A 22,877-nucleotide genomic window follows, 5' to 3' on the forward strand; every position below is an offset into this window, starting at 1 on the left:
GGGATTCCAAAGACCAGAGTCCTCCCCTTCAGAAATATTTGAATGTCATAATGAGAAATCTTGAGTTATGTGACAGACAATATGTTCCCCCAAAAGGTCTTGGACTAGACAGCAAAACAAGTTATACCTACTGAGAAGAACTGTGATTAATCTTATCTAACGGATCAACACTACATGATGTGTTTGACCAAGACCTGTGGGACTTTTGAGACCAGGGATCCCATTGACCAAGAGTGGGTCCTCTTACAAACCTCTATGGCAAGTTATGGAGCTGGGAGCTGAGGTTAGAGCTCAGTGGTCCAGGGCCTACCTAGCTCACGGGCACAAAGGTAGAAGGAAAGATGGGAGAATATGGCCCATACATATTGATTTCCACAGAATGTGGCTCAGTGGCTGAGGAATCACCCAAACAAAAATATTAAGCAGAACCCAGATGATGTTAAAGGTTGGGGAGCCATATTTGGGTTTGGATGGGAGGTAAATCTCCACAGAAATCTAATATTCAGATATAGGAGTCTAAAAATTATCGAGGAAACTTTAAAACAAAAATATTAATAAGCCATTAGGGAGCCAGTGAAATAAGTCAGACAGTGAATAGGTGCTGATCTTAATGAATAATACTCCATTTATCGTTTTCAGAAACGGTGAAAATGTTTTTAAATCAGTGCCAAGTTAACTATTCAAAGGTCTTTTCTCCTAGTTATACGAAGTCACTTTACCTGATTGCTCCTGTGTCTATATGAGGGCTAACAAGCACATCTGTGGTGAAGACCCCTCCCTGGGCCTTGGTGACTCCAATACGTAAAGTGATTCACTAAGCCATGAGAGCCCGGCCACAGGAAGACAACCAGACTCAGCGAAGGGAAGTACACACAGGAGGTCTTTTTAAAGAGGGAAAGACCACAAAACTGTATCTCTTGGAAACAGGCTCTGTGTTCCTTTATTTAAAGCGGAACTAAAAGATGTGGGAGAGGATGGAAGGGGGGGCAAGAGGTCTAGAGGGTTACAATAATCATTAACTCACAATTCAAACCATTCAGAACTCCATTTACAGAAAATAGATACAAAGGGGATAATTGTGCTAGACGGAGTTGAATAGGAAAATGGATAACATATATGAAAGGAAACGGCATATAATTACAGAAAATTGGAGGTCACTTTTGTATTTTTCTCTCATCACTGACACAGAAAGGTAAGATTTTCATTTTCTTATAATGGCTCCATTAATAGGTTTATTGTAATATTAGAAACATCTTACTTCTGAGCATATCTCAAAGAGCCAACTTTAAAAAAAAAAAGATCAAAGAAGCAGAACAAAACGTTAGCAGCGGATGAGCCCTGCTCACTCGTGGCTGTGAGTGCTGTATTTCCCATTGCAGGTCATATTTCTGAATCTGATAAATTCACAAAGATAAAAATCCCAATGTTAAATTCACAAGCGAGGATGGCACTAGCAACCAGAAACTCAAACACTGATTGAAAAGCATGCAGATCAAGAGGTATGTACTCAATTTATAAGAGACACACACGGCTCCGGGGAAGTAAAGTATCCCAGATGAATATTAAAGGGAAATGCTAATAGATCTGCTTTCCCTAGATGGATGGTCTGTTGCCACTACTGTCACCTCCAAACCCAGGAGCAGGCTTCAACATTGTAACAATGCTTCATGCATACACATCTTGTTGAAACCAACTCAGTCTCACAAAGCTCTGTAACTTAGAACACCATCATCGAGGCCTAGCCATCAAATGCCAACCAGCCTATCACACTCCAGGGATGCCACAAGATGACCCCAACGTCAGCACGGTTTCTGAAGTCCTGGGCTGATAAAATTATAAGATTCTTTGTCCCTTTATATACTGATAAAATAAATATTTCTGGAGAATATGATGAGAAGGGAAGCACCAGGATAAGGTTGCTCATGCAGCTTCTAAGAAGAAGCCCAAGGGGGAAAGAAGAGCAGTGAGGTTAAGTGTTGAAGGAGCTGCGGGCTGTATTCCACCTGGCTCCCAGCCGCCTGACTAGCTTATGCCCCGAAATAACAATACACAAATTGTATTCTTTTAAACACTGCTTGGCCCATTATATCTAGCCTCTTCTCGACTAACTCTCGAACCTGGACTAGCCCATTTCTAATAATCTGTGTAGCCCACGAAGTGGCTTACCAGGGAAGATCTAAACCTATGTCCATCCTGGGTCGGAGCTTCATCTCGTCTGCTCCATAGAGTAGAGCTATCGAGTCTGAGCTCACTTCCTCTTCCTCTCAGCATTCTGTTCTGTTTACTCCACCCACCTATGTTCTAACCTATAAAATGGGCCAAGGCAGTTTCTTTATTAGCCAATGACCTTCCTCCATCAGTTAAGAGAGATGGAGCATCTTAGCCAGAGTCTAGGAGACCAAGACTCAAGTCTGATGAACTTGGATGACTTCACACACATACAAAAAAATACCAGAATACAAGGTTTACATGGTAGATCCCTAGCCACCTAAGAGGGCCACACAACTGTCTGATACTGACACTAGTTGAATAAAATTCATTGTGTACAGTCTGCTTGTGGATGAGAACTTTAAAGGGTTACAAGAAAGAAAATGACAACGGAGGGACATTAGGACTACAAAATGGCTCCAAAGACCTGAGTTTGTATACAGAACTCATAGGCCAGGAGGTGGAAACCAAAATATGCAAGCTGTCTTCTGGGTGTCCACATTCCTGCCATGGAATGTGTATATCAATGACATACACATGCATGCATGCATACATACATACATACATACATATATATACATATAATAAATGCAATGAAATATAAGAAAAGATATAAAATTATTCCTATGCAGAATCATGCTGTAAAGCAGACCCATGGTATGGGACAATGGTCTGTATTCTGTCAATTATATTTTAAATAACACTGATTGGCCAGGAGCCAGGCAGAAAGTATAGGCAGGACAACCAGACAGGAAGTAGAGGTGGGTCAATGAGAACAGGAGAAGTCTGGGAAGAAGGAAGTTCCTTCTGCAGTCCTGACCCAGTCACAGAGCAAGCAAGATGTGACTGCCTTTCTAAAAAAGGTACTGAGCCATGTGGCTAACACAGATAAGAACAATGGGCTAATATAAGTTGTAAGAGTTAATAAGAAGCCTATATAACTAATATAGACCTCTGTGTGATTTATTTGGGACTTAATGATTGCAGGAACTGGGCAGGACAGAAACTCCTAAAACAACCCTAGTCTCACACAACACATGAAATGTAAAAGTCTAAACAAGTTAGGCTTGTGAAGGCTAACAATAAGTGTGAAACATCCCAGCAATCATTTTATCTCATTAAATGTGTAAATGGCATTGTAACATAGCTACATCAAATGTGCTAAAATTATTTCACTTATTGCACTTTACTTTTAATATGGCATCTAGAAAATTAAATATTACATAAATGGCTCATATTAGTGGCTTGGGTATATTTCTGTTAGCCAGCACTGGGCTAGACACTGTAGTCACGAAGATATTAACTATGACCACATACTTATAATGAATAAACTTTGTAACCTTTATTCAAGGCTATATTCCTACACAGATAAAGTAAACTCTAAATTAATGAGCAAGGGTTTTGTATATTTCTCAGGTCTGTCAGACAGGGAAAGAGACCATTGCTTTGACCCATATATTCATCTCAGCACAACAATCAGCCCTAACACTCTTGGGAGTGAAAAGCCACAAACCAGTTCCATATGGAATAGCAGTCAAAGGCACTAAGCATTAATGAAGATGATAAATTTGTGATCCTATCATTTTGCAAGAACACATATCATAAAACTTACCTTAGCAACTATTTTAAGTAGAGAGTAGTTTAAGACATAGCCACATCACTGTAGAAAAGTTAGTTCAACATTCACCAAAAAACTGCTTTGGACCTACAGCAGGGCAGAACTTAGGTAGGCAGGGAAGACGGAACTGAATGCTGGGAGGAAGAATGGCAGAGTCAAAGAGAAGCCATGGAGCCACTGGAGATAGATGCTGAGAACTTTAGCCAGTAAGCCACAGCCACATGGTGATACACAGATTAATAGAAATGGATTAAATTAAGATGTAAGAGTTAGCCAATAAGAATTTAGAGCTAATGGGCCAAGCAGTGATTTAATTAATATAGTTTCTGTGTCATTATTTCAGATCTAAGCTAGCCAGGCAGCTGGAAACCAACAAGCAGCCTCCCTTCTCATTGACGCAAAAATACTAAATAAAATACTGGTAAATCAAATCCAAGAACACATCAGAACCATCATCCATCATGATCAAGTTGGCTTCATCTCAGAGATGCAGGGATGATTGAACATATGAAAATCTAGCAACATAATCCATCATATAAACAAACTGAAAAATAAAAACCACATGATCATCTCATTAGATGAAGAAAAAGCTTTCGACAAAAATACAACATCCCTTCATAATAAAGTCTTGGAGACGACAAAAATACAAGGAACATATCTAAACATAATAAAGGCAATATACAGCAAGCCAACAGCCAACATCAAACTAAATGGAGAGAAACGCACAACGATCCCACTGAAATCAGGAAGAAGACAAGGTTATCCAATATCTCCCTCCCTGTCTATTTAATATAGTTCTTGAGGTCCTAGCTAGAGCAAAAAGACAAGAAAAAGAGGTCAAGGAGACATAAATAGGAAAAGAAAAAGTCAAACTCTCACTATTTGCTGATGATATGATAGTTTACATAAGCAATCACAAAAATTCTACCAAGAAACTTCTACAACTCAGAAACACTTTCAGTAATGTAGCAGGATAGAATATTAACTCAAAAAATTCAGTAGCCCTCTTTTACACAGATGATAATTGAGCTGAGAGAAAAATCAGAGAACATCAGCCTTCACAATAGCCACAAATAGCATAAAATATCTTGGAGTAACTTTAACCAAAGTGGAAGATTTGTATGACAAGAACTTTAAATCTTTAAAGAAAAAAATTGAAGAAGAGCATAAAATATCTTGGAGTAACTTTAACCAAAGTGGAAGATTTGTATGACAAGAACTTTAAATCTTTAAAGAAAAAAATTGAAGAAGAGCATAAAATATCTTGGAGTAACTTTGACCAAACAAAGTAGAAGTCTTGTATGACATGAACTTTAAATCTTTGTAGAAAGAAATTGAAGACAACAGAAAGTGGAAAGATCTCCCATGATTTTGGGTAGGTAGAATTAACATAGTAAAAATGTCAGTCTTACTGAAAGCAATCTAAAGATTAGATGCAATGCCCACCAAAATCCCAGCAAAATTCTTCAAAGACCTCGAAAGAATGGTATTCAACTTCATATGGAAAAGCAAAAAACCCAGGATAGCCCAAACAATCCTGTACAATAAAAGAACTTCTGGAGGCATCACAATCCCTGACTTCAAACTCTACTACAGGGCTACAGTACTGAAAACAGCCTGGTACTGGCATAAAAACAGACAGGAGGACCAATGGAACCAAATAGAAGACCCGGATATCAATCCACACACCTTTGAACACCTGAGTTTTGACTAAAAAAGCAAAAAATATCAAATGTAAAAAAGAAAGCATATTTAACAAATTGTGCTAGCATAACTGGATATCAACATGTAGAAGAATGAAAATGGATCCATATCTATCACCATTCACAAAACTCAAGTCCAAATGGACCAAAGACCTCAACATAAAGCCAGCCACACTGAACCTTATAGAAGAGAAAGTGGGAAGTACACTTGAACGCACTGGCACAGGAGACCATTTCCTAAATATAACCCCAGCAGGACAGACACTGAGAGAAACAATTAATAAATGGAACCTCCTGAAACTGAAAAGTTTCTGTAAAGCAAAGGACATCGTCAACAAGACAAAACGACAGCCTACAGAATGGGAAAAGATCTTCACTAACCCCACATCAGACAGAGGTCTGATCTCCAAAACAAAGAACTCAAGAAATTGGTCATCAAAAGAACAAATAACCCAATAAAAAAATGGAGTACAGACCTAAACAGAGAACTTTCAACAGAGGAATCTAAAATGACTGAAAGACACTTAAGGAAATGTTCAACATCCTTAGTCATCAGAGAAATGTAAATCAAAACAACTCTGATATTGCATCTTACACCTGTGAGAATGGCAAAAATCAAAAACACTGATGACAACTTATGCTGAAGAGGTTGTGAGGTAAAGAGAACACTCCTGCATTGCTCGTGGGAGTGCAAGCTGGTACAACCCATTTGGATATCTGTATGGCAGTTTCTCAGAAAATTAGCAAAGAACCTTCCAAGACCCAGCAATACGACTTTTGGGTATATATCCAAAGGATACTCAATCATACCACAAGGATATACGCTCAACTATGTTCATAGCAGCATTGTTTGTCATAGCCAGATCCTGGAAACAACCTAAATGCCCCTAGATCAAAGAATGGATTAGGAAAATGTGGTACATTTACACAATAAAGTACTACACAGCAGAGAAAAATAATGACATCTTGAAAATTTCAGGCAAATGGATGGATCTAGAAAACACCATGTTGAGTGAGGTTACCCAGACCTAGAGAGACAAACATCACATGTACTCACTCAAAGGTGGTTTTTAAACATAAAGCAAAGAAAATCAGCCTACAAATCACAATCCCAGAGAACCTAGACAACAATGAGGACCCTAAGAGAGACATACATGGATCTAATCTACATCGGAAGTAGAAAAAGACAAAATCTCCTGAGTAAATTGGGAGCATGGGAACCATGGGAAAGGGGTAAGGCAGGGAGTGGAGCAGAGAAAAATGTATAGCTCAATAAAATCAATTTCAAAAAAGGAAATACACCAGAAAAAAAGAAAATCATTTAATAATTTGAAGTCATGGGGCTAGAGAAATGGGTCAGTGGTTAAGAGCATTTGCTGGTCTCCCAAAGGACATGGGTTGGGTTCCCAACACCCATGACAGACAGCTCACAATCACCTGTAACTCCACCTCCAGGATTTAACTCCCTCTTCTGTACTCTATACATACCTGCACTCACATGTACACATATTCCAGACATGCACACACACACACACATACACACCTATATTTACGATTTCAAAAACAAATCTTTTAAAGAGAATTTTAAGTACTCTAAAACTATATACCACATTCAATTTTTCACTTATTCCAAATATGTACAAATATATATTTGTACAGAATTTATCATATTATATAATATATTATAGAAAAATTCATGTCATTATTTGAAACTAACTACATATAGTTACATATGAACTACATAGTTCATAATTTGTTTTATTTCATAAAATTATGTGTTTATCTGAATGTATGTGTATTTGTGTACATGCATGTATTCATGCATATGTGTGTATGTGTATAAATATATTCATGTGTATGAATGCTGGGAAGCATACATATGCTATGCTACGCTATGTTTTCGAGGTCAGAGGACAATGTTGGGAGTCAGGCTATCTTCACTGTCACCTTGAGACAGTGTCTCTTTGTAGCTCTCCACACTGTCTACCAGGCTAGCTGCCCCTTAAATTCCTAAGGATCCTCTGTCTGCTCCCACCTCGCAGCAGGAGCACTTGGATTACCACCACCTACCTGGCTTTCTGTGAGTACTGGGGATTCAAACTTAAGTCCTTGGGCTTATGCAACAAGATATTTACCCTCAATGCCATCTTTCTAGCCTTGATTTCTTCAATTACATGACATATCTTTACGAGTTTAGTTTTTAAAACAATTACGTGAAATGCTGCATACTAAACATAACAATAAAATAGGCATTCTCTAACTGTGGGAAGGCGGTAGTTCATACCAAAGCAACAGCTGAGCGGGTTTCCCACCGTGAGCTTCTGAGCTAAATCCCCAGAGTAGCATCACACTGTGCAAACACACAATCCACATTTTCTTTCTACTGTCCTCCGTGTTTTCCAGGCTTTAAACCCTCACTCATGCCTAAACAGCTCAGAGTAAAGTCCCATACGCTGTTTTCTCCTTTATCTGTTTGACTGTCTTTGGAGACAGACCTTCCACAGCGTCTTGATGAGACACAGGACACTGGGCAGCCACAGCATCACGTCTCAGTCCACCTCTCCCGTCTTCTAGACCATGTCTCCTCCGCAGTGGCAGAGTGAAGCAGCTTCCGGACGGATTCTTGGTGCTAGCACCAAAAGTGTGCTCATTTAAAAGCTATGTACCAAAAAGCTCTTAGATTGCCACATGACTTAAAATGATTTTTTATTTCATTGCCACACAAATAAACGGAGAGGAAGAAAGTTTTAAGTGCAGGAAAAAAGTAACAGATAGCAAACCCCAAACCACACGCCTTCTGTTTAAAATTATGCCTGCTAGAGCCTCTATTTTGCAGAGGAGAAAAGGCGCCCAGCCCTTTCGAGAGCGCTAACGATTATCAGCCATCCCATCACATGGGGCATGCGACACAGCTCAGATCAGTAAACACTCTCTGCTGGGAAACAGAGGCCTAGTGTTCCGATGGAGGCTTCAGCACGCACAAAGAGCATCCAAACACAAACCAAGCCAAAGGCTAAGTCTAAGGTCCCCTTCTGAAGTTAAGCTCCCAATCGGCCTTGCTTTAACTAGCAAATGTATGTGAAATCCTTATACCTTGAGAGAGCTGATTTCTCCAAGCTTTTCTTGTAAAGGTAATGAACCTTAGCACTCTGCGATGGCACTGAAACCCAATTTCAAGACAAGTTAACAAGTCCTATTCCTCTGATACTCGAGTTTCAGGATTGTACCAGGATTTGGGGACCTATCTGAGGATCTTATTACTAATGGGTGAATGCAAAACAAACACAAGGAGATTACGACTATACACATAGACCCCTGAGCATGGACGAACATCTCACACACACCGCCTTTTTCACAAACCTGACCATACTTATGCTAAAGATAATCTGGGTATCTAATTCCCACCTGGCAATGACTACAAAAAACATCCACAATGTTGGAACATGTCTGACATCTGAGCGACACCAAGCAACTTCCTTCAGAGTTTCAGGTTCTTACACATAAACTTGCAACGCTAATGCCACCTGCTCCAAACCACTTCAAGCACTAAAGTCAGCAGCGAAATTTCCTTCAGACTGAACCAAATAAACCTGATCCTCACCTCTTCCCCCTTTGTCGCTCAGGTCTTCTGATACACTGAGGTGCCGAAATGGAAGTATTTCAATTTTACAAATGAGGAGATCTAGGTTTATAAAAACTGGAGTGGAGAGACAGACCATGGGCATACTTTCTTCTAACACGATGGCCCAAAGCTAGAAGTAGTGGTGAAAGTTCTTTCAAAAGGATAGATTCTAGAATACAAACTAAGTATTGATACTGTGCTCAGCAATTAGAAAGTCTCTGCTCGAACTTTGTGATCTACATATCAATACCAAAACGTCAGTAGTTCCCAAGTACGTGCACACCTACATAAGCACCTACAAATGCACAAACATACACACATAGGAACATGTGTACACACATATACACACACAAACACTCTAGCTTTTTATGTGGGCCAGGGGAATTGAACTTATGTCCTCACGTTGCATGGCAAGTTCTTTACTGATTGAGCTATGTCTTTGAAATGTAAAATTTCTACTTTGTTTCTACTGTAAGTCATATCGCTGAATGTGCAGATGAAGGATTAAAGGTGGCTTAGTGCTAAAGACTGATAAATGATCAATCTAACTGAAAACTAAAGAATTTTTAAGTGTTTTCATCTACATTATGCATAGTTCTGTAGGTGTATTTACTGTTTGTCTACATGTGTGCTTGCTTACAATCATATAATGTTCAGACTGTATAAAATGAGCTTATGTGTGAGTACTCCCATAGAATTAGCCCAAATTCTTTTCTCTTAAAGGACTTGGATAAATCCTTTAAAAATAAGTTTATTTCTATAGTAAGAGAAAATAATATGTCTCCAAGACTGGAAACATGCTTTGCCTATGTTTATATTTATAGCTGGTGTTTAAAATAAAGTCTATATTTTCTTTGCTTCAAAAAAGAAAGTCTCTGCTCACAGGAAGCAGATCCCTCCCTTATGCGTGCACCATGAGTTGGCCTCCCAGTGTGATGCCATGTGAAGCCCTACCCTTGGTTCAGCCATGGACCAACCTCAGTGAGAGGTGTTTTGAAGATGCATCCCATATGAGTGCACAGCCATATGAAGCCAACCTTGAATCCGTGGAAGAGGAGGATGTACAAAAAGCCAGGCTGATGATGCTACCTCTAAAATTAGCATGTGGATTGTACTCAGCAAGTCCCACCATCACAGAGAGAGCTGTGACACCAGTCACTTTAAATAAGTTCTGACAAAAGTAATTAGCAATCCTCTTCAGAACACAGCTGTGGATGAGTAAGATTGTAATGACAATAACATACTAATTACAGGTAGAATTCATGGGGGAAATGATTGCACAGCACACATGAGGCCTTGCATTCAACACAAAGACCCCCATTTGAAGCATTTTAATTTAATGCATTGTGAAAGAGAATGGAGCCAGAATTCCTCACATGTCTAAATAACCAGATGCCATGTATTTCTCAGCTTCTGTGATCAGCAATGTCCAAAATCAATGGAACAAGGGAAACGAGGCAAAGGTGGAGGTTTGAAAAGTGTTTGAGTACCAGGCATAGCAGCACACAACATTTAATCCCACAAACAGGAGGCAGAGGCAGACATATGTCTGTGAGTTTAAGGCAAGACTGTTCTACAAAGGGGCTGGAGAGATGGCTCAGGGGTTAAGAGCATTGCCTGCTCTTCCAAAAGTCCTGAGTTCAATTCCCAGCAACCACATGGTGGCTCACAACCATCTGTAATGAGGTCTGGTGCCCTCTTCTGGCCTTCAGGCATACACGCAGAAAGAATATAATAAATAAATAAATAAATAAATAAATAAATAAATAAATAAATAAATAAGTAAGTAAGTAAGTAAATAAATAAATAAATAAATAAATAAATAAATAAATAAATAAATAAATAAATAAATAGACTTCTACAAAGTGAGTTCCAGAACACTGGCAGAAAGATGAGAGAGGGATGGAGTGGGGAGAGACACACAAAGAGAGTTTGAACATTGGACCTATAGCTACCGGATAAATTAGCCAGGCCAGTCCATTGGGCCACGAGGTGTATGGGCCGGTGACCCCAACTATCTTCGAGACAAATGCCAAATGCGTGAGTATACATGCCCTAGAACGTACTATGTCCAGATGAGCCATCAGACACCTGAGTATCAACCAATATCAGGTAAGCAAGGCCCCAGAAGGATGGCCCCGCTGGTCCCAGAGTCAGGATCAATAGAAGCTAGTGGCTACTGCTGCATGCACTAAGGTCTGGGATGCTCTGCTGCCCAGAAAAGCTGCTAAAGGATATAGGTAGCACTTTGGTCAGTGTGAAAGAGAACACACTAGGCAATAGGCTGGGGCTGAGCAAATTAGCTCACCATTTTTGGCAGGGAGATTAGATTCTCACTAAATTGAATAATATAGCCCAGATGGAATTTAAAAGTATATAAAGAATGAGGGAGTATAAATGCCAAAATAAATTATAAGGTGATACCTCTGCACTCCTGACATTCGGAAGGCTATCTATCCTATGCAGAGGAACTTAAGGCAAAAGATATATTTTTACTATGAAAATATTTTTAAAATTTTTACATGTTAATGGACATTAAAATAGGGGCTAAAGAGATGGCTCAGTAAGAACACTGACTGCTCTACCAGAGGACCCAGGTTCAAGTCCCAATACCGACATGGCAGCTCACAACTGTCTATAACTCCTGTTCCAGGGGATCTGATGCCCTCACACAAACATACATGCAGGATAACACTGATGCACATAAAATACAAATAGGTAAATTATTTTTAAAAGACATTAAAATAAAATAAAAAGCAAATAAAAATTTCATAAAACTTTTTAACATATGATTACATGAAATAGTAACTTTTTATACAGACTGCAAGGAAGACTAATATATAAAGTACTGTATGCATGATAAAGCCACCCTAAATATTACTACTAATATATTCAACAGAAGGAAAACAGAACAACTTGATAGAAAAATGAACAGAGGCATGTGAGAGGTACATCACACACAAAATACAAACGGCCACATAAAATCTGAAGAGTGCTCAGCTACAGTGGTAAGCAAGAAAAGAAAGGGGAAAATGGCAATCACAGTAGCCCAGCACTCAAAACTGCAGCAATCCAAACACGTACCAAACCTTGAGAACAGGCACTAGTGTCTGGGAATACAGCTGTGGAGAGAGGACATAGCTAGGAGACACAAGGCCCTAGGTTCTAATCCCAGCACCATATCCAGAAAAAGAAGGTAGAGGGGGGGGGAGGAAAGGAAGGGAGTGGGAGCAAGGAAAGCTTCTATCTGATGGTAAAACTAATATTGAGTATGATAGTTCTGCAAATGAGAGACGAGAGGATGAGAGGGAGAAAGAGAAAGAAGAGAGAGCAGGGAGGGAGTGAGGAAGAGAGAAGTCAGCCACCTGGGCACACCATCCTCATGTCCCTTCCATTTATTTATTTATTTATTTATTTATTTATTTATTTATTTATTTTTACCTTCTCTGCAGACAAAGTTTCTGAGCAGTTTGGCTTAGGAGATTTTGGAGATGCTCCTAAGGCTACAGGATTTTCATTATTCCTAGTTAAGGTCTCGGTTTTCAATGCTGATATATAACAGAGTTTCACAAAGACGATATATTACTGAAAGCTCCTTTGCTGATTAATTAATAGCAGCATGTTTAAAATGGCATGATATATTAGTCACATGACCACCAAGAATATTCACCACTTAAATACCACTTAAAATGTGTTGAGATCTTGTATACCAAGAACTACTCAAAATAACTTATGTGTTTATATATGTACAAGGAGGTGCTATATATACCATTATTCTGTAAGTGGGGAAACTGAGGCTTAGGGGGTGTATGTTTTATCTTCTTTTTGATTGTTCCAAGTAATTTGCTAAAGATCACACAGTTAGCAAGAAGCAAATGAATGGCCTAGATCACAGGCAGAATGACTGGGACAGAGTGTATTCCTATACATCAGTGACCCATACCACGCCCTACGGTGGGTAAAGGTTTTAGGCTCACTCAGGAGACATGTCTGGGTGTGTCTGTGAAGGTGTTTGCAGAGAGGGAAGTCTCGCCCTCACTGTCAGCAGATTATCACGTGCTAAGCCCTAGACTGAAGAAGAAAGGGGAAGCAGGGAAGTGAGGGGAGCAGCAGCATCCAGCTCCTTCGGCTGAATGCCAGCACAACATGGCTGCCAAGCCTCACGCCTGGCTGCCACGACTTCCAAGTAGAGAGGTCAGGGGACCACTTTCAGGAGGGGGTTCACTCTTTTCACTATGGATTCTAGGGATCAAACTCAGGCCACCAGGGCCAGTGGCGAGCATTTTTACCAGCTCACAGGTCCTAAAGGAATATGTGTTTTAAGGAAGAAAAAAAATACCTTCTATAAAATTGTGCTTAATAATTCTGAAAACAGGAAATGAAGAAAATCAGAACACGTCATGCCCCCGTCCGATTTGCAGAGGCATTTCAGCAGAAGACTGGTTCACAGTTAACTGCAGCACACGGCCTCAGTAAAATAAAAACAGAAAATATTTTCTCTGCCAAGAATTTACAGCTGTACGACCTGCCCGGCCGTGTCAGTCGGCCTGAGTCCTCCAATCAGGTCGTTCAGAAAGACGAGTTTCCACTTCTCAGCGCCCTCTGAACATGTTACATAGCAGGGGCATGAGGAAGGCTTCTGTGGTTTCTTCTCTGTGATGATGCCTTCAGCAAAGCATGGTTTCAAGAAATGTGTCTTCATAAGGGACAAGAGGATGCTCACTCACAGGGCAAATACTAACTGAGTGTGTGCAGACACACTGTAAACACACTGGCCAAAAGCGATGCCACTTAACAAAACTGCTTGATTCTTCCTCTATGTTCATAAAAGAAAACCATCACTGCTTCCTCAAACGGTGACACTGAGAGCCATCCAGACACAAGGCGTCAGGGGAAGAGTGCACATTTCAATGGACAGCTAGAAGCTCCTCGCTGCCTGCTGCTGAGACCATAAAAACAACACTAGAATCAACAAAGCTGAAAGCACACTGAAGAGAAGGAAAGAACCCCAAAAAATAACACATCTAATTCCATATAGATCCAACAGGAAAACACTTCAAAGATCTAATAACACATCACACATGTGTGCACACCTATAATCCAGGCACTTGGGGTGGGGGGACATTAAGTTTGAAGACCTGCCTGGGCTACAAAGTGAGATCTTACCTAACGGTCATAGAATAGTTTTGCCATAGCTGCTAAAATGGGGCTTTAGTATAGACTGCTGCTTCACTTGCGTATTTACCCCTGGAAAGCCAGGCAAAGGACACAGATGAGGTGACAAAGCACAGATGTGTGACACAGAGGGGTGTAAATGCCTGCTTGAGCCAAGTAGACTTACCCAAGAAGGACTTTGCTCAGGGTTAGACTCAACACTAGAGCTAAAGATTTTTTAGTGTCAGGCATGAGATACCTCTCTCTGAGCTATTGTCCAGGAAGGTCCCAGTGGTCTCCAAAACAACACACTATTAGCATTGCCTGTGGTTACCCACATAACTCCATGGTCAGACACTACTGCTGAAGACACCACCCATTTTTGACTCTAGGACAGAGAGAAGTCAATCCCAAACTGACCAGGAAACTTCCTCCCTGCTAGTTAGCTTCCACAGTGTCAGAAGGTGCAATGAGGGGTTCTGTGGGGAAAGGACAAGAATGGCCTTTCCTAGTATGGACCCTGTGGTATGGGAAGTCCTGTCTATGGTTTGCTTTTATTGGTTAATGAATAAAGCATTGGCTTGGCCAATAGCATGGGAGGAGGAAGGCGGAGTTAGAGAGAAGCCGTGTAGGCCTGCGGGAGACAGGTGCTGGAACTTTGCCAGCAAGTCACTGCCACGTGGCGATACACAGATTAATAGAAATGTGTTAAATTAATATGTAAGATTCGGCCAATAAGAAGCTAGAACTAATGGGCCAAGCAGTGATATAATTAATACAGTTTCTGTGTGATTACTTCGGGCCTAAGTAGGGCAGCCAGGAACCAAAAAGTGGCCACCTTGCTACAACCCTGCATGATACAATATCAACCTAATGGGTGAGAAGTGCCCACTAGTACAAATAGTAGCAGGACGGTTATGGGTAAACCAACCACTTTCTGATTGGATTTAGAGCACATTCCACAGAAAGAAGTTCATGTCTGGTACTATAAGCCGGTCAAAAGCCCATGGCTAAAGAGGTTATAGGCCCTAAGTTAGAACATGTTATTGTTATTTTGAAAGGTGATCATACTGTCAAATTATCTTCTAAATATTTACATCTATACTCAGACCAGGGATGCACTCAAGCTTGGTCAGAGAAACTTCTCTGTGCAGTAGGCAGCAACACAGATAGATACTCATGGCTGACCGAAACGCTGAAACTTCTCAGCTCTAAATGGGACGACTTATCAGTCCCCTGCTCCACAAGGCTCAGGTGTGTCTTGGAAAAGAAAGCAGTAATAATATATGAACTGCTGTCTTCTGGACATTCCACAGCTATTTCTCTCAGCAGCTGTGGTTTTTACACAAGTACTACACAAGAACATGGCAGCCACAACTCCAACACAAATGGAAGAGGGGCTTCAAGACCCCATTCCTAGCTGAGGGAAAGGAGATTCATTCTTCTTTGAGGATGTGGCTACGATTAAGTTGCCCACGGGCCAGTGGATGGCACCATATCCATGTACATACGGGCGCACTAATCAGAATTAAAGAGCTATTAATAAAAGAAGAGAGCATGAAGTGAAGAGAGAGAGATGGGTCGATCCGGCCTAAGGGGAGTTGGAGGGAGAAACGGACGGGGAATGTGATCCCATTTCATCACATCACGTATGAAATTATCAAAAACTAATTTTTAAACAGTGAAATTTTCCTTTCATCATCTGCGGGTCATCTGCACGGCGGGACTCTAGGCTGCAGAATCCCCTTAGCCCCTGCAAAGGGACAGACCTCTGCACCCACCCACGTGGGAACATCACCAGCACGCATAGTGAGAGCAGAGAGGTGCACCGACATGTGTAGTGTGATATTCCTCCTGGGTTCTCCCGGCCTCACAAATCATCTCATTACAAATGCATTCTGTAAGAAGTTTTTGGAAAGACTCCAAGCAGGTAAGAGTGGTTCACTTCTGAGAAAATGACATAGAACAAGACGTGGGATTTGGCGTTAAGAATAGCTGCAGTCTTCTTCAGAAAAGTATATTCATTAATCACATCATTAAAATTAAGTTAAAGGAAGTAGACTTTTATGCTCAAGAAATTGTGTTCAATCAGCACTTTAGTGTAATTTGACGAGAACACATATAGTAGAATTGAATGGCAATGAACATGAAAACTGAAGCAAATCCCTGACAATATTCTTTTTTCCTTCAAAAACTGTTCGTTCTTAATCTAAAAATAATGAAAGTTTAAAATACACATTTAAATTAAAAATTTATGGGTTTGAACATTTAGTACCTATTATTACAGGTGTAAAGTCCAACCTTGAAGCTAGGCAGAGAAAGAATTTCAAATCCAGCATCTAAATGTACAAAAAAGGGGGGAAGTCCTGCTCCGCATCGCACTGGGAAAGTATCAAACAAAGCTCCTCACGGCCCCACTGTGCAGTTCTGTGTTGAGCAGATGCTCACCCGAGTACTATCACTGATACGGAAGGATGCTCTGGGAGAAACAGACAAGTGGCCAAAGAAGAGTGAGAGCAGAGGAGAAAGGAAGGGAGGGAACTGCCAACAACAAGAGAACACGTGCACTAAAGAGAAAGTGCTGCAGATTAGACACGGCCCGGTGCTCAGCCTAGAAGTCACACAACTGTTTAGGAGCAATCTGCAGTCTGTGCTTGTAGAACAACTTTAAGACACTTCTACACACATCATGGAGTGAAATTTTTTGTGATGCCATAATACAGATGATAGGTATAAAGAACTAAATACAGGATAAGATCAGAGGGAACTGAGTAACAAGTTCACACGCAGGAGAACAAGCAGATCTCAGTAAGAGCAGGGCTGTGGTCAAAGTCTATACCCCATTTTACGAAGCTCCAAGGGTGTGGAAAGTGCGTGACAAGCCACCCAGATCATCCACAGCTGAGATCTTGACTTCCGAGACCAATAGTCTTCCAGGATCCTACTGAGTGTCACTGTGCACTGGCTCTTCAATGGCTGAGAATTTTCAAGTAAGCATGAAATTCTCACAAAGCTAAGGTGTTACCAGAACAGAGATAATAAGCTCTTTTTCTTTATCCAGGAAAACTAATTCTGGAAAATATCTGATCTGCACTTTCAAAACCAACAGAATGGAGTCAGGGGAGGTGTTGAAGAAGGTACAGCAAGGAAAGAGAGCAGAGTAACGGTCAGAGCTGGGTGGTGGTGAAGGTGACAAGAGGGAGCTGGGGTGCTGTTCAGTACCAGCAGTGTGGTGACAGACAGACAGAACCAAACCCAGCACCCATCACACAACACCCACACAGAGGAACGCAAGGAAATCTAAACAAGGGCAGGGCTGTAATCAGTGCCCATATTCTGCCAGTACCATCAGGCTAGAGTTTTCTAAAATGTCACCACTGGGGGAGACCAAGGCAGTGACACATGGATATGTCTTCATTACTTGTCAGAGGTTCACTGGAATATGTAGTTATTAGAACCTTTCAAAGCCTCAGTTTTAAAATTCAGAACATATACACCACCACTGCTAACTTTAAAACAAAGTAGTGATGCTATGTAGAGGACCCAGGAAGACACGATGTGGCCAAAGTCTTCATCACAGTCACACAAAGACTGGAAGTATATGGTAGCTGCTTGGGAAACAGACGATAAAGGTGATGATTATGGACCACACGAGAAATCATCCAAGTTCTAGCCATATTTCACAGCGTATCTTTGCATTCTGGTGCCTGACTCTATGGTGAGGGGCAGACAATTGCCACCAGCACACACTGACCTGCTTGTACGTCCCATCCAACAGGGTGTCCAGGTGTTGAAGCGGGGCAGGTGTCTTATCTCTGAATCTTGTTAGAAGCCGACGCTGGATGGCCCGGAATTGTACAGCTCTTTCAGATAAAAGCTCTTCCAATTTCTCCCCATTAATCCGCAGCTATAAGGAGTAATTTCTTAGATTAGGGCTACATGGATACAATAAAGGAACCCGTTTAAAAAAAAACAAAAAGCCAAAAATAAAAAAGAAGGATGCTTAAATTAAAAATATATACAGTGTAATAAAATTTTGAGAAAGAGTTGGATAGATTTAAGCAGTGTATAGAGAAATGGGAACTAGGACTGCATGGCCTTGGGTACCTGACCACACAGACAAGAGAATAGGTAAGGGGAAACTTAGGGGATATGCCACAGTACCACTGGGGACTGTCTTTAGCATGTTTAATAATAAAAAAAAAAAGGCTACATAGAAAAGTTATAATTTCTTTTTTCTCTTTGTAATGAAGCAAATAACAAAGAGAATAAAAGAGCAGACACAGAAGTACTAGAACTGAATTTGTTTCTTTTTCTTTCATGGAATAGCAATTTTTTATTCATCTGTTTATTTTACATCCCAGCTGCAGCCTCCCTCCTCCAAGCTCCCCTCCAAGTCCCTTTCCTCCATTCCCCCTCCCACTTCCAATCCCCTCCTCCTCTTCCATCTTCATTCAGGAAAGGGCAGGTCTTCCGTGAGTATCAATAAAACATGGCAGATCAAGTTGCAGTAAGACTAAGCACTTCCACCTGTATTAAAGCTGGGCAAGGTGACCCAGTATGAGAAATAGGGTCCCAAAAGTCAGTAAAAGAGTTGGAGACAATCCCTGCTCCCACTGTTAGGAGTCCCACAAGAGGACTAACCACACAACTGTAACATACATGCAGAGTGCACCAAGCACAGAAGAACCCAGAGCCTGTGCCTACCAGCATGTACCCAGAATTCACCCTCTGCACTATCTCTTTCTCTTTGATTTTCAAAATAAAGGTCATTTGGTTTAATAGCATACCTCAAAATGATGATCAATCAACTCAAAATACTCTTGAAGGGGTATACATCCAGAAAAAGAACATGCGAAATCTTTGATTCCCTGTTTTTCGAAATATTCCTGAAGGCGGAGGATAAGTTCATTTGTTATGAGCCAAAGGTCTTCAAATTGTTCGCTCTGAATGCGGTATCGTTCTAAGAGAAAAGAACAAAGGAAAAGAACTCATTGCACATGGTTACTGCTGAAACAGAAAGCTATCGTGAACCTCGGCATGAACACCAGCTAAAGGATAATGTAGATATGGTTTCTGCTGCTGTCCTAAAATACATGTCTACTGCCTTGTGGCTGCTTTCTGAATCAACCATAGAACCATTTCAGATGCCCTTCCCGGGAAGACGGCCAGAGAGTGGCTGGGTGCAGACTCTCTCACCATGACCCTAACAGTAAATAGACCTGAACGCCCCAGCTGTGGCACATTTGAGTCGACAGATAAACAGTCACAGAAAAGGCGCAGTGTGGCGGCATGGATCTACTTCTGATACTGGTGTGAGACAGAATATACACTATACAAATCACTGCAATTCTGATCAAAGTGTTCTGTTTATCTAGCAGTTTTTCTATTTTAAAGAAAGCTTAAGCCTGACACTTCCCTAAGTTGAAAAGAAAATCCTGCTTCCCTCTATTCCCTGGAACTTGAGCACCAAAAGATCTGTGTATTCTCTAATCATGATGGCTGTGATTCTGACGCCAATGACAGTGATGATGATGCAAGACCGGCTGCGGGTGGGCAGCACCTAGGTGCCAAACACTGTGGGGTGGCAGTTTCTTGTTATAACAAAGAAAACAAAGCACACAGAATCCCAGTCAACCAAGGATCAGGAAGCACATTAAACGTGACAGCTTGAATTCATTCTTCATACATTCATCCCTACCTATTTCAATTTGCCTGTTCTTCGGATCATAGCTTGATCTCATCTGTCATACAATAAACTTTGTACACACCAGGCTCCATCACAACCCTGCTGTCAGTTAAACTTCAGCTGTCTCACAGGGCAATGATGCTATTCCATTCTTAACAACAACAAAAAGTCCAGCCTCAAAAGAAGGTCACTCAGGCAGTTATGTATGGAGAAGAAACTGGAATTCTAATTACTAATACAGAAAGACTAACCATTGATGATCTTAACCACATGACAATGTTACACAGGCTCAATATGTCTACTGTTCACCAGATGCATAACTATAGCATTATAGCTTCCAAGATTATTATACAAAGTCCTTGAAAAATCTCAGAAGTTACAAATTCCATTTAATTCACCACCACCTATTTATGTTATATACACTATTCAAAAGAAAGAAATATTAGAAGTGTTGGCAGGATGAGGATTATTTTCAGCTTTCCTGCTTACAATATATATTAAAGACTGGATAAAAAGACATGTGATGTGTTTCTTAGGATTTTCCATGGTACCCTGGCAAAGACTAAATGTAACCCTACTGTAGTCGGAGACCACTCATTTGTTTCCTGGCTGCCCACACCTGAAATAATTACACAGAAACTGTATTAATTGCAATACTGTTTGTCCAATAGCTTAAGCATATTTCTAGCTAACTCTTATATCTTAAATCAACCCATTTAAGTTGTATCGCCATGCGGTTGTGTCCTACGGGTAAGGTAGCATCAGGTGTCTGTCTCCTGTGGCAGCTACATGGCTTCTCTTTGACTCCACCTACTGTCTCCTCCTCTAGCTGCTTGGAACACCCACCTTGCCCTATTCTGTACTGTAATAGGCCTAAAACGGCCAGCCTGGGATACAGAGTCTGTCTTAAAAAAAAAAAAAGGTAATTGATACAGTTAGCATGCAATAAGCATTGCTTATTTCCATATAACTGCTGTTATTCTCCCCAATACACGGTAAACTACAGCATGGAGATTTCATTATAAATGACTATTGGCTCATGTGGCTTAGTCAACCCCATGTACAGCTTATGCCAGATATGGGTGGTGTATAAAGCAAGGCAGGGATGCTGTGGGCTGGCAAGAAAGGCAGGCAAAAAAACTGCCCCTATTTAAAAGATTAAGTAGGGTCCATGAAATGATCCAGAGGGTAGAACTCTTGCACACAGGCATGATAATCTGAGTTTGCTTCCTAGCGCCCACAAGGTGGTCACATGGTCATGGAGAGCAAGTCCCAAAAGTGGTCCTCTGGACCTTAACATGTATCAGCGTGCATGTGTGTGCACACAGGTACACACCTATGCAACACAGATGAATGGACTAAGAAACTAATTGATAAAATAACACAAAAAACTTGCAGCCAATTTAAAGGAGGGCAAATCAGACTAGTGAAACGTTCCTTATAAGTACAGTAACACAAGAGCACCCTTTGTTTCGAGTCTCAGTACGTCCCAAGAGAACAATAACAGCAACAATGATGAAAATACTACTAAAGGCTTATTTAGTACCTACAACGTACTAGAAAGTTAATCTTCTCTTTAAGGACCATTTCATGCCGACTCGTGTATTATCTCGCCATCTTATTACCATCTTACAGATGTTTAATAATTTTCCATAGTCATTCAGATAACAAGCTAGAGTTTAAAGCCTGAACGATTGCTCTGAATCCGAAGTACACTCCTAAGCACTTCGTACAAAACTCTTAGTCCTTAAGGTGGAAGGAAGGGCCTGTGCTCAGAGCAGAAAAAGTCAGCCGTGCGCCCACCTGAGAGATGACGGTGAAGACGATATGCCTGGACAAGATCCGCACTCAAACATGGTTTATATGTGACTTCATAGTTGTCGCTTAGCGTCATTGTTTCTTTTCCATGTATCATGGTTTATATGTACTTTATAGTTATCTCTTAGAGTTATTGGTTCCCTTCCCTGTATCATGTTTTATATGTAACTTTATAGTTATTTTTTAGAGTTAGTTTCCCTTCCATGTACTAGCATAGTCAGGAGAAAAATAAACCATTTGCAACAAAAACATAGAAAACATGGGTACAGAAAGAAAATAATATTCATTTTAAAAAAATATTTATTTATTTATCATGTATACAGTATTCTGTATACATTTATCTATGCATTCCAGAAGAGGGCACCATATCTCATTATAGATGGTTATGAGCCATCATGTGGTTGCTGGGAATTGAACTCAGGACCTCTGAAAGAGCCATCTCTACAGCCCCCAAAATAATATTCTTAACTTGACATGTTTTTTTCAAACTAGCAAAACTCAAAAAGAAACAGTGAGTGAGATGCCCACAAGTCAAAACCATCTCCTTAGTGTTCATAATCCAAGCACATAACATTTCACATAGAGACTTTCCACATTAGATATTTTACAGAAAAGAGAAACGCACCTCTCTATTTATAATCTCTGATAAAAGATCTAGAGTTTAAAAATGTGCCATAAAATACTACTAATCAAAAGAGCTGCCAAAGTGAGCACTGAATTTGTTCATCTCCTTTTCTTTTGCGTTCTGTCACAGCACTCAGTGGAAATAACCACTTCTGCTTCCAAATAAAATTAAGCCCAACACTCAGACCCCATTCCACCAAACAGTGGAGAAAATAGTGGATTCAATGAAGCAGACTAGAGAATGCCACATCAGACCCCATTCAAGTCAGATCATCTGAACTTCAACAATACAAGTGCAGTTTATATTAAATCATAACCAATGCACGTATATAATTATATTATAGGAAAACTTTTTAAGAAGATAAAGCAAATAAATGTTTTTAGACATGAACTTGGAAGAAATGCTGTAAACAATTTCTGTAGATATAAGTTTAAAACAAA

General features: G+C 40.4%; 1 protein-coding gene across 5 annotated transcripts in view; it reads right to left on the bottom strand.

Moving 5' to 3' along the window:
• Bbs9 (Bardet-Biedl syndrome 9) overlaps positions 1-22,877 on the bottom strand; it is a 402,621-nt gene that overhangs the window by 172,623 nt on the left and 207,121 nt on the right. For all 5 annotated transcript variants that reach the window (XM_050124914.1, XM_050124916.1, XM_050124915.1 and 2 more), the window contains 2 exons: positions 19,096-19,268; positions 18,060-18,212 (listed from right to left, as the gene is read on the bottom strand). In XM_050124914.1, coding sequence (XP_049980871.1) covers positions 18,060-18,212; positions 19,096-19,268 — 326 coding nt within the window. The remainder of the gene's footprint in view (positions 1-18,059; positions 18,213-19,095; positions 19,269-22,877) is intronic.

Source organism: Alexandromys fortis, unplaced genomic scaffold, assembly GCF_014885135.2.
Source record: "Alexandromys fortis isolate MF-2015 unplaced genomic scaffold, M_Fortis_MF-2015_v1.1 scaffold_204, whole genome shotgun sequence".
NCBI lineage: Eukaryota > Metazoa > Chordata > Mammalia > Rodentia > Cricetidae > Alexandromys > Alexandromys fortis.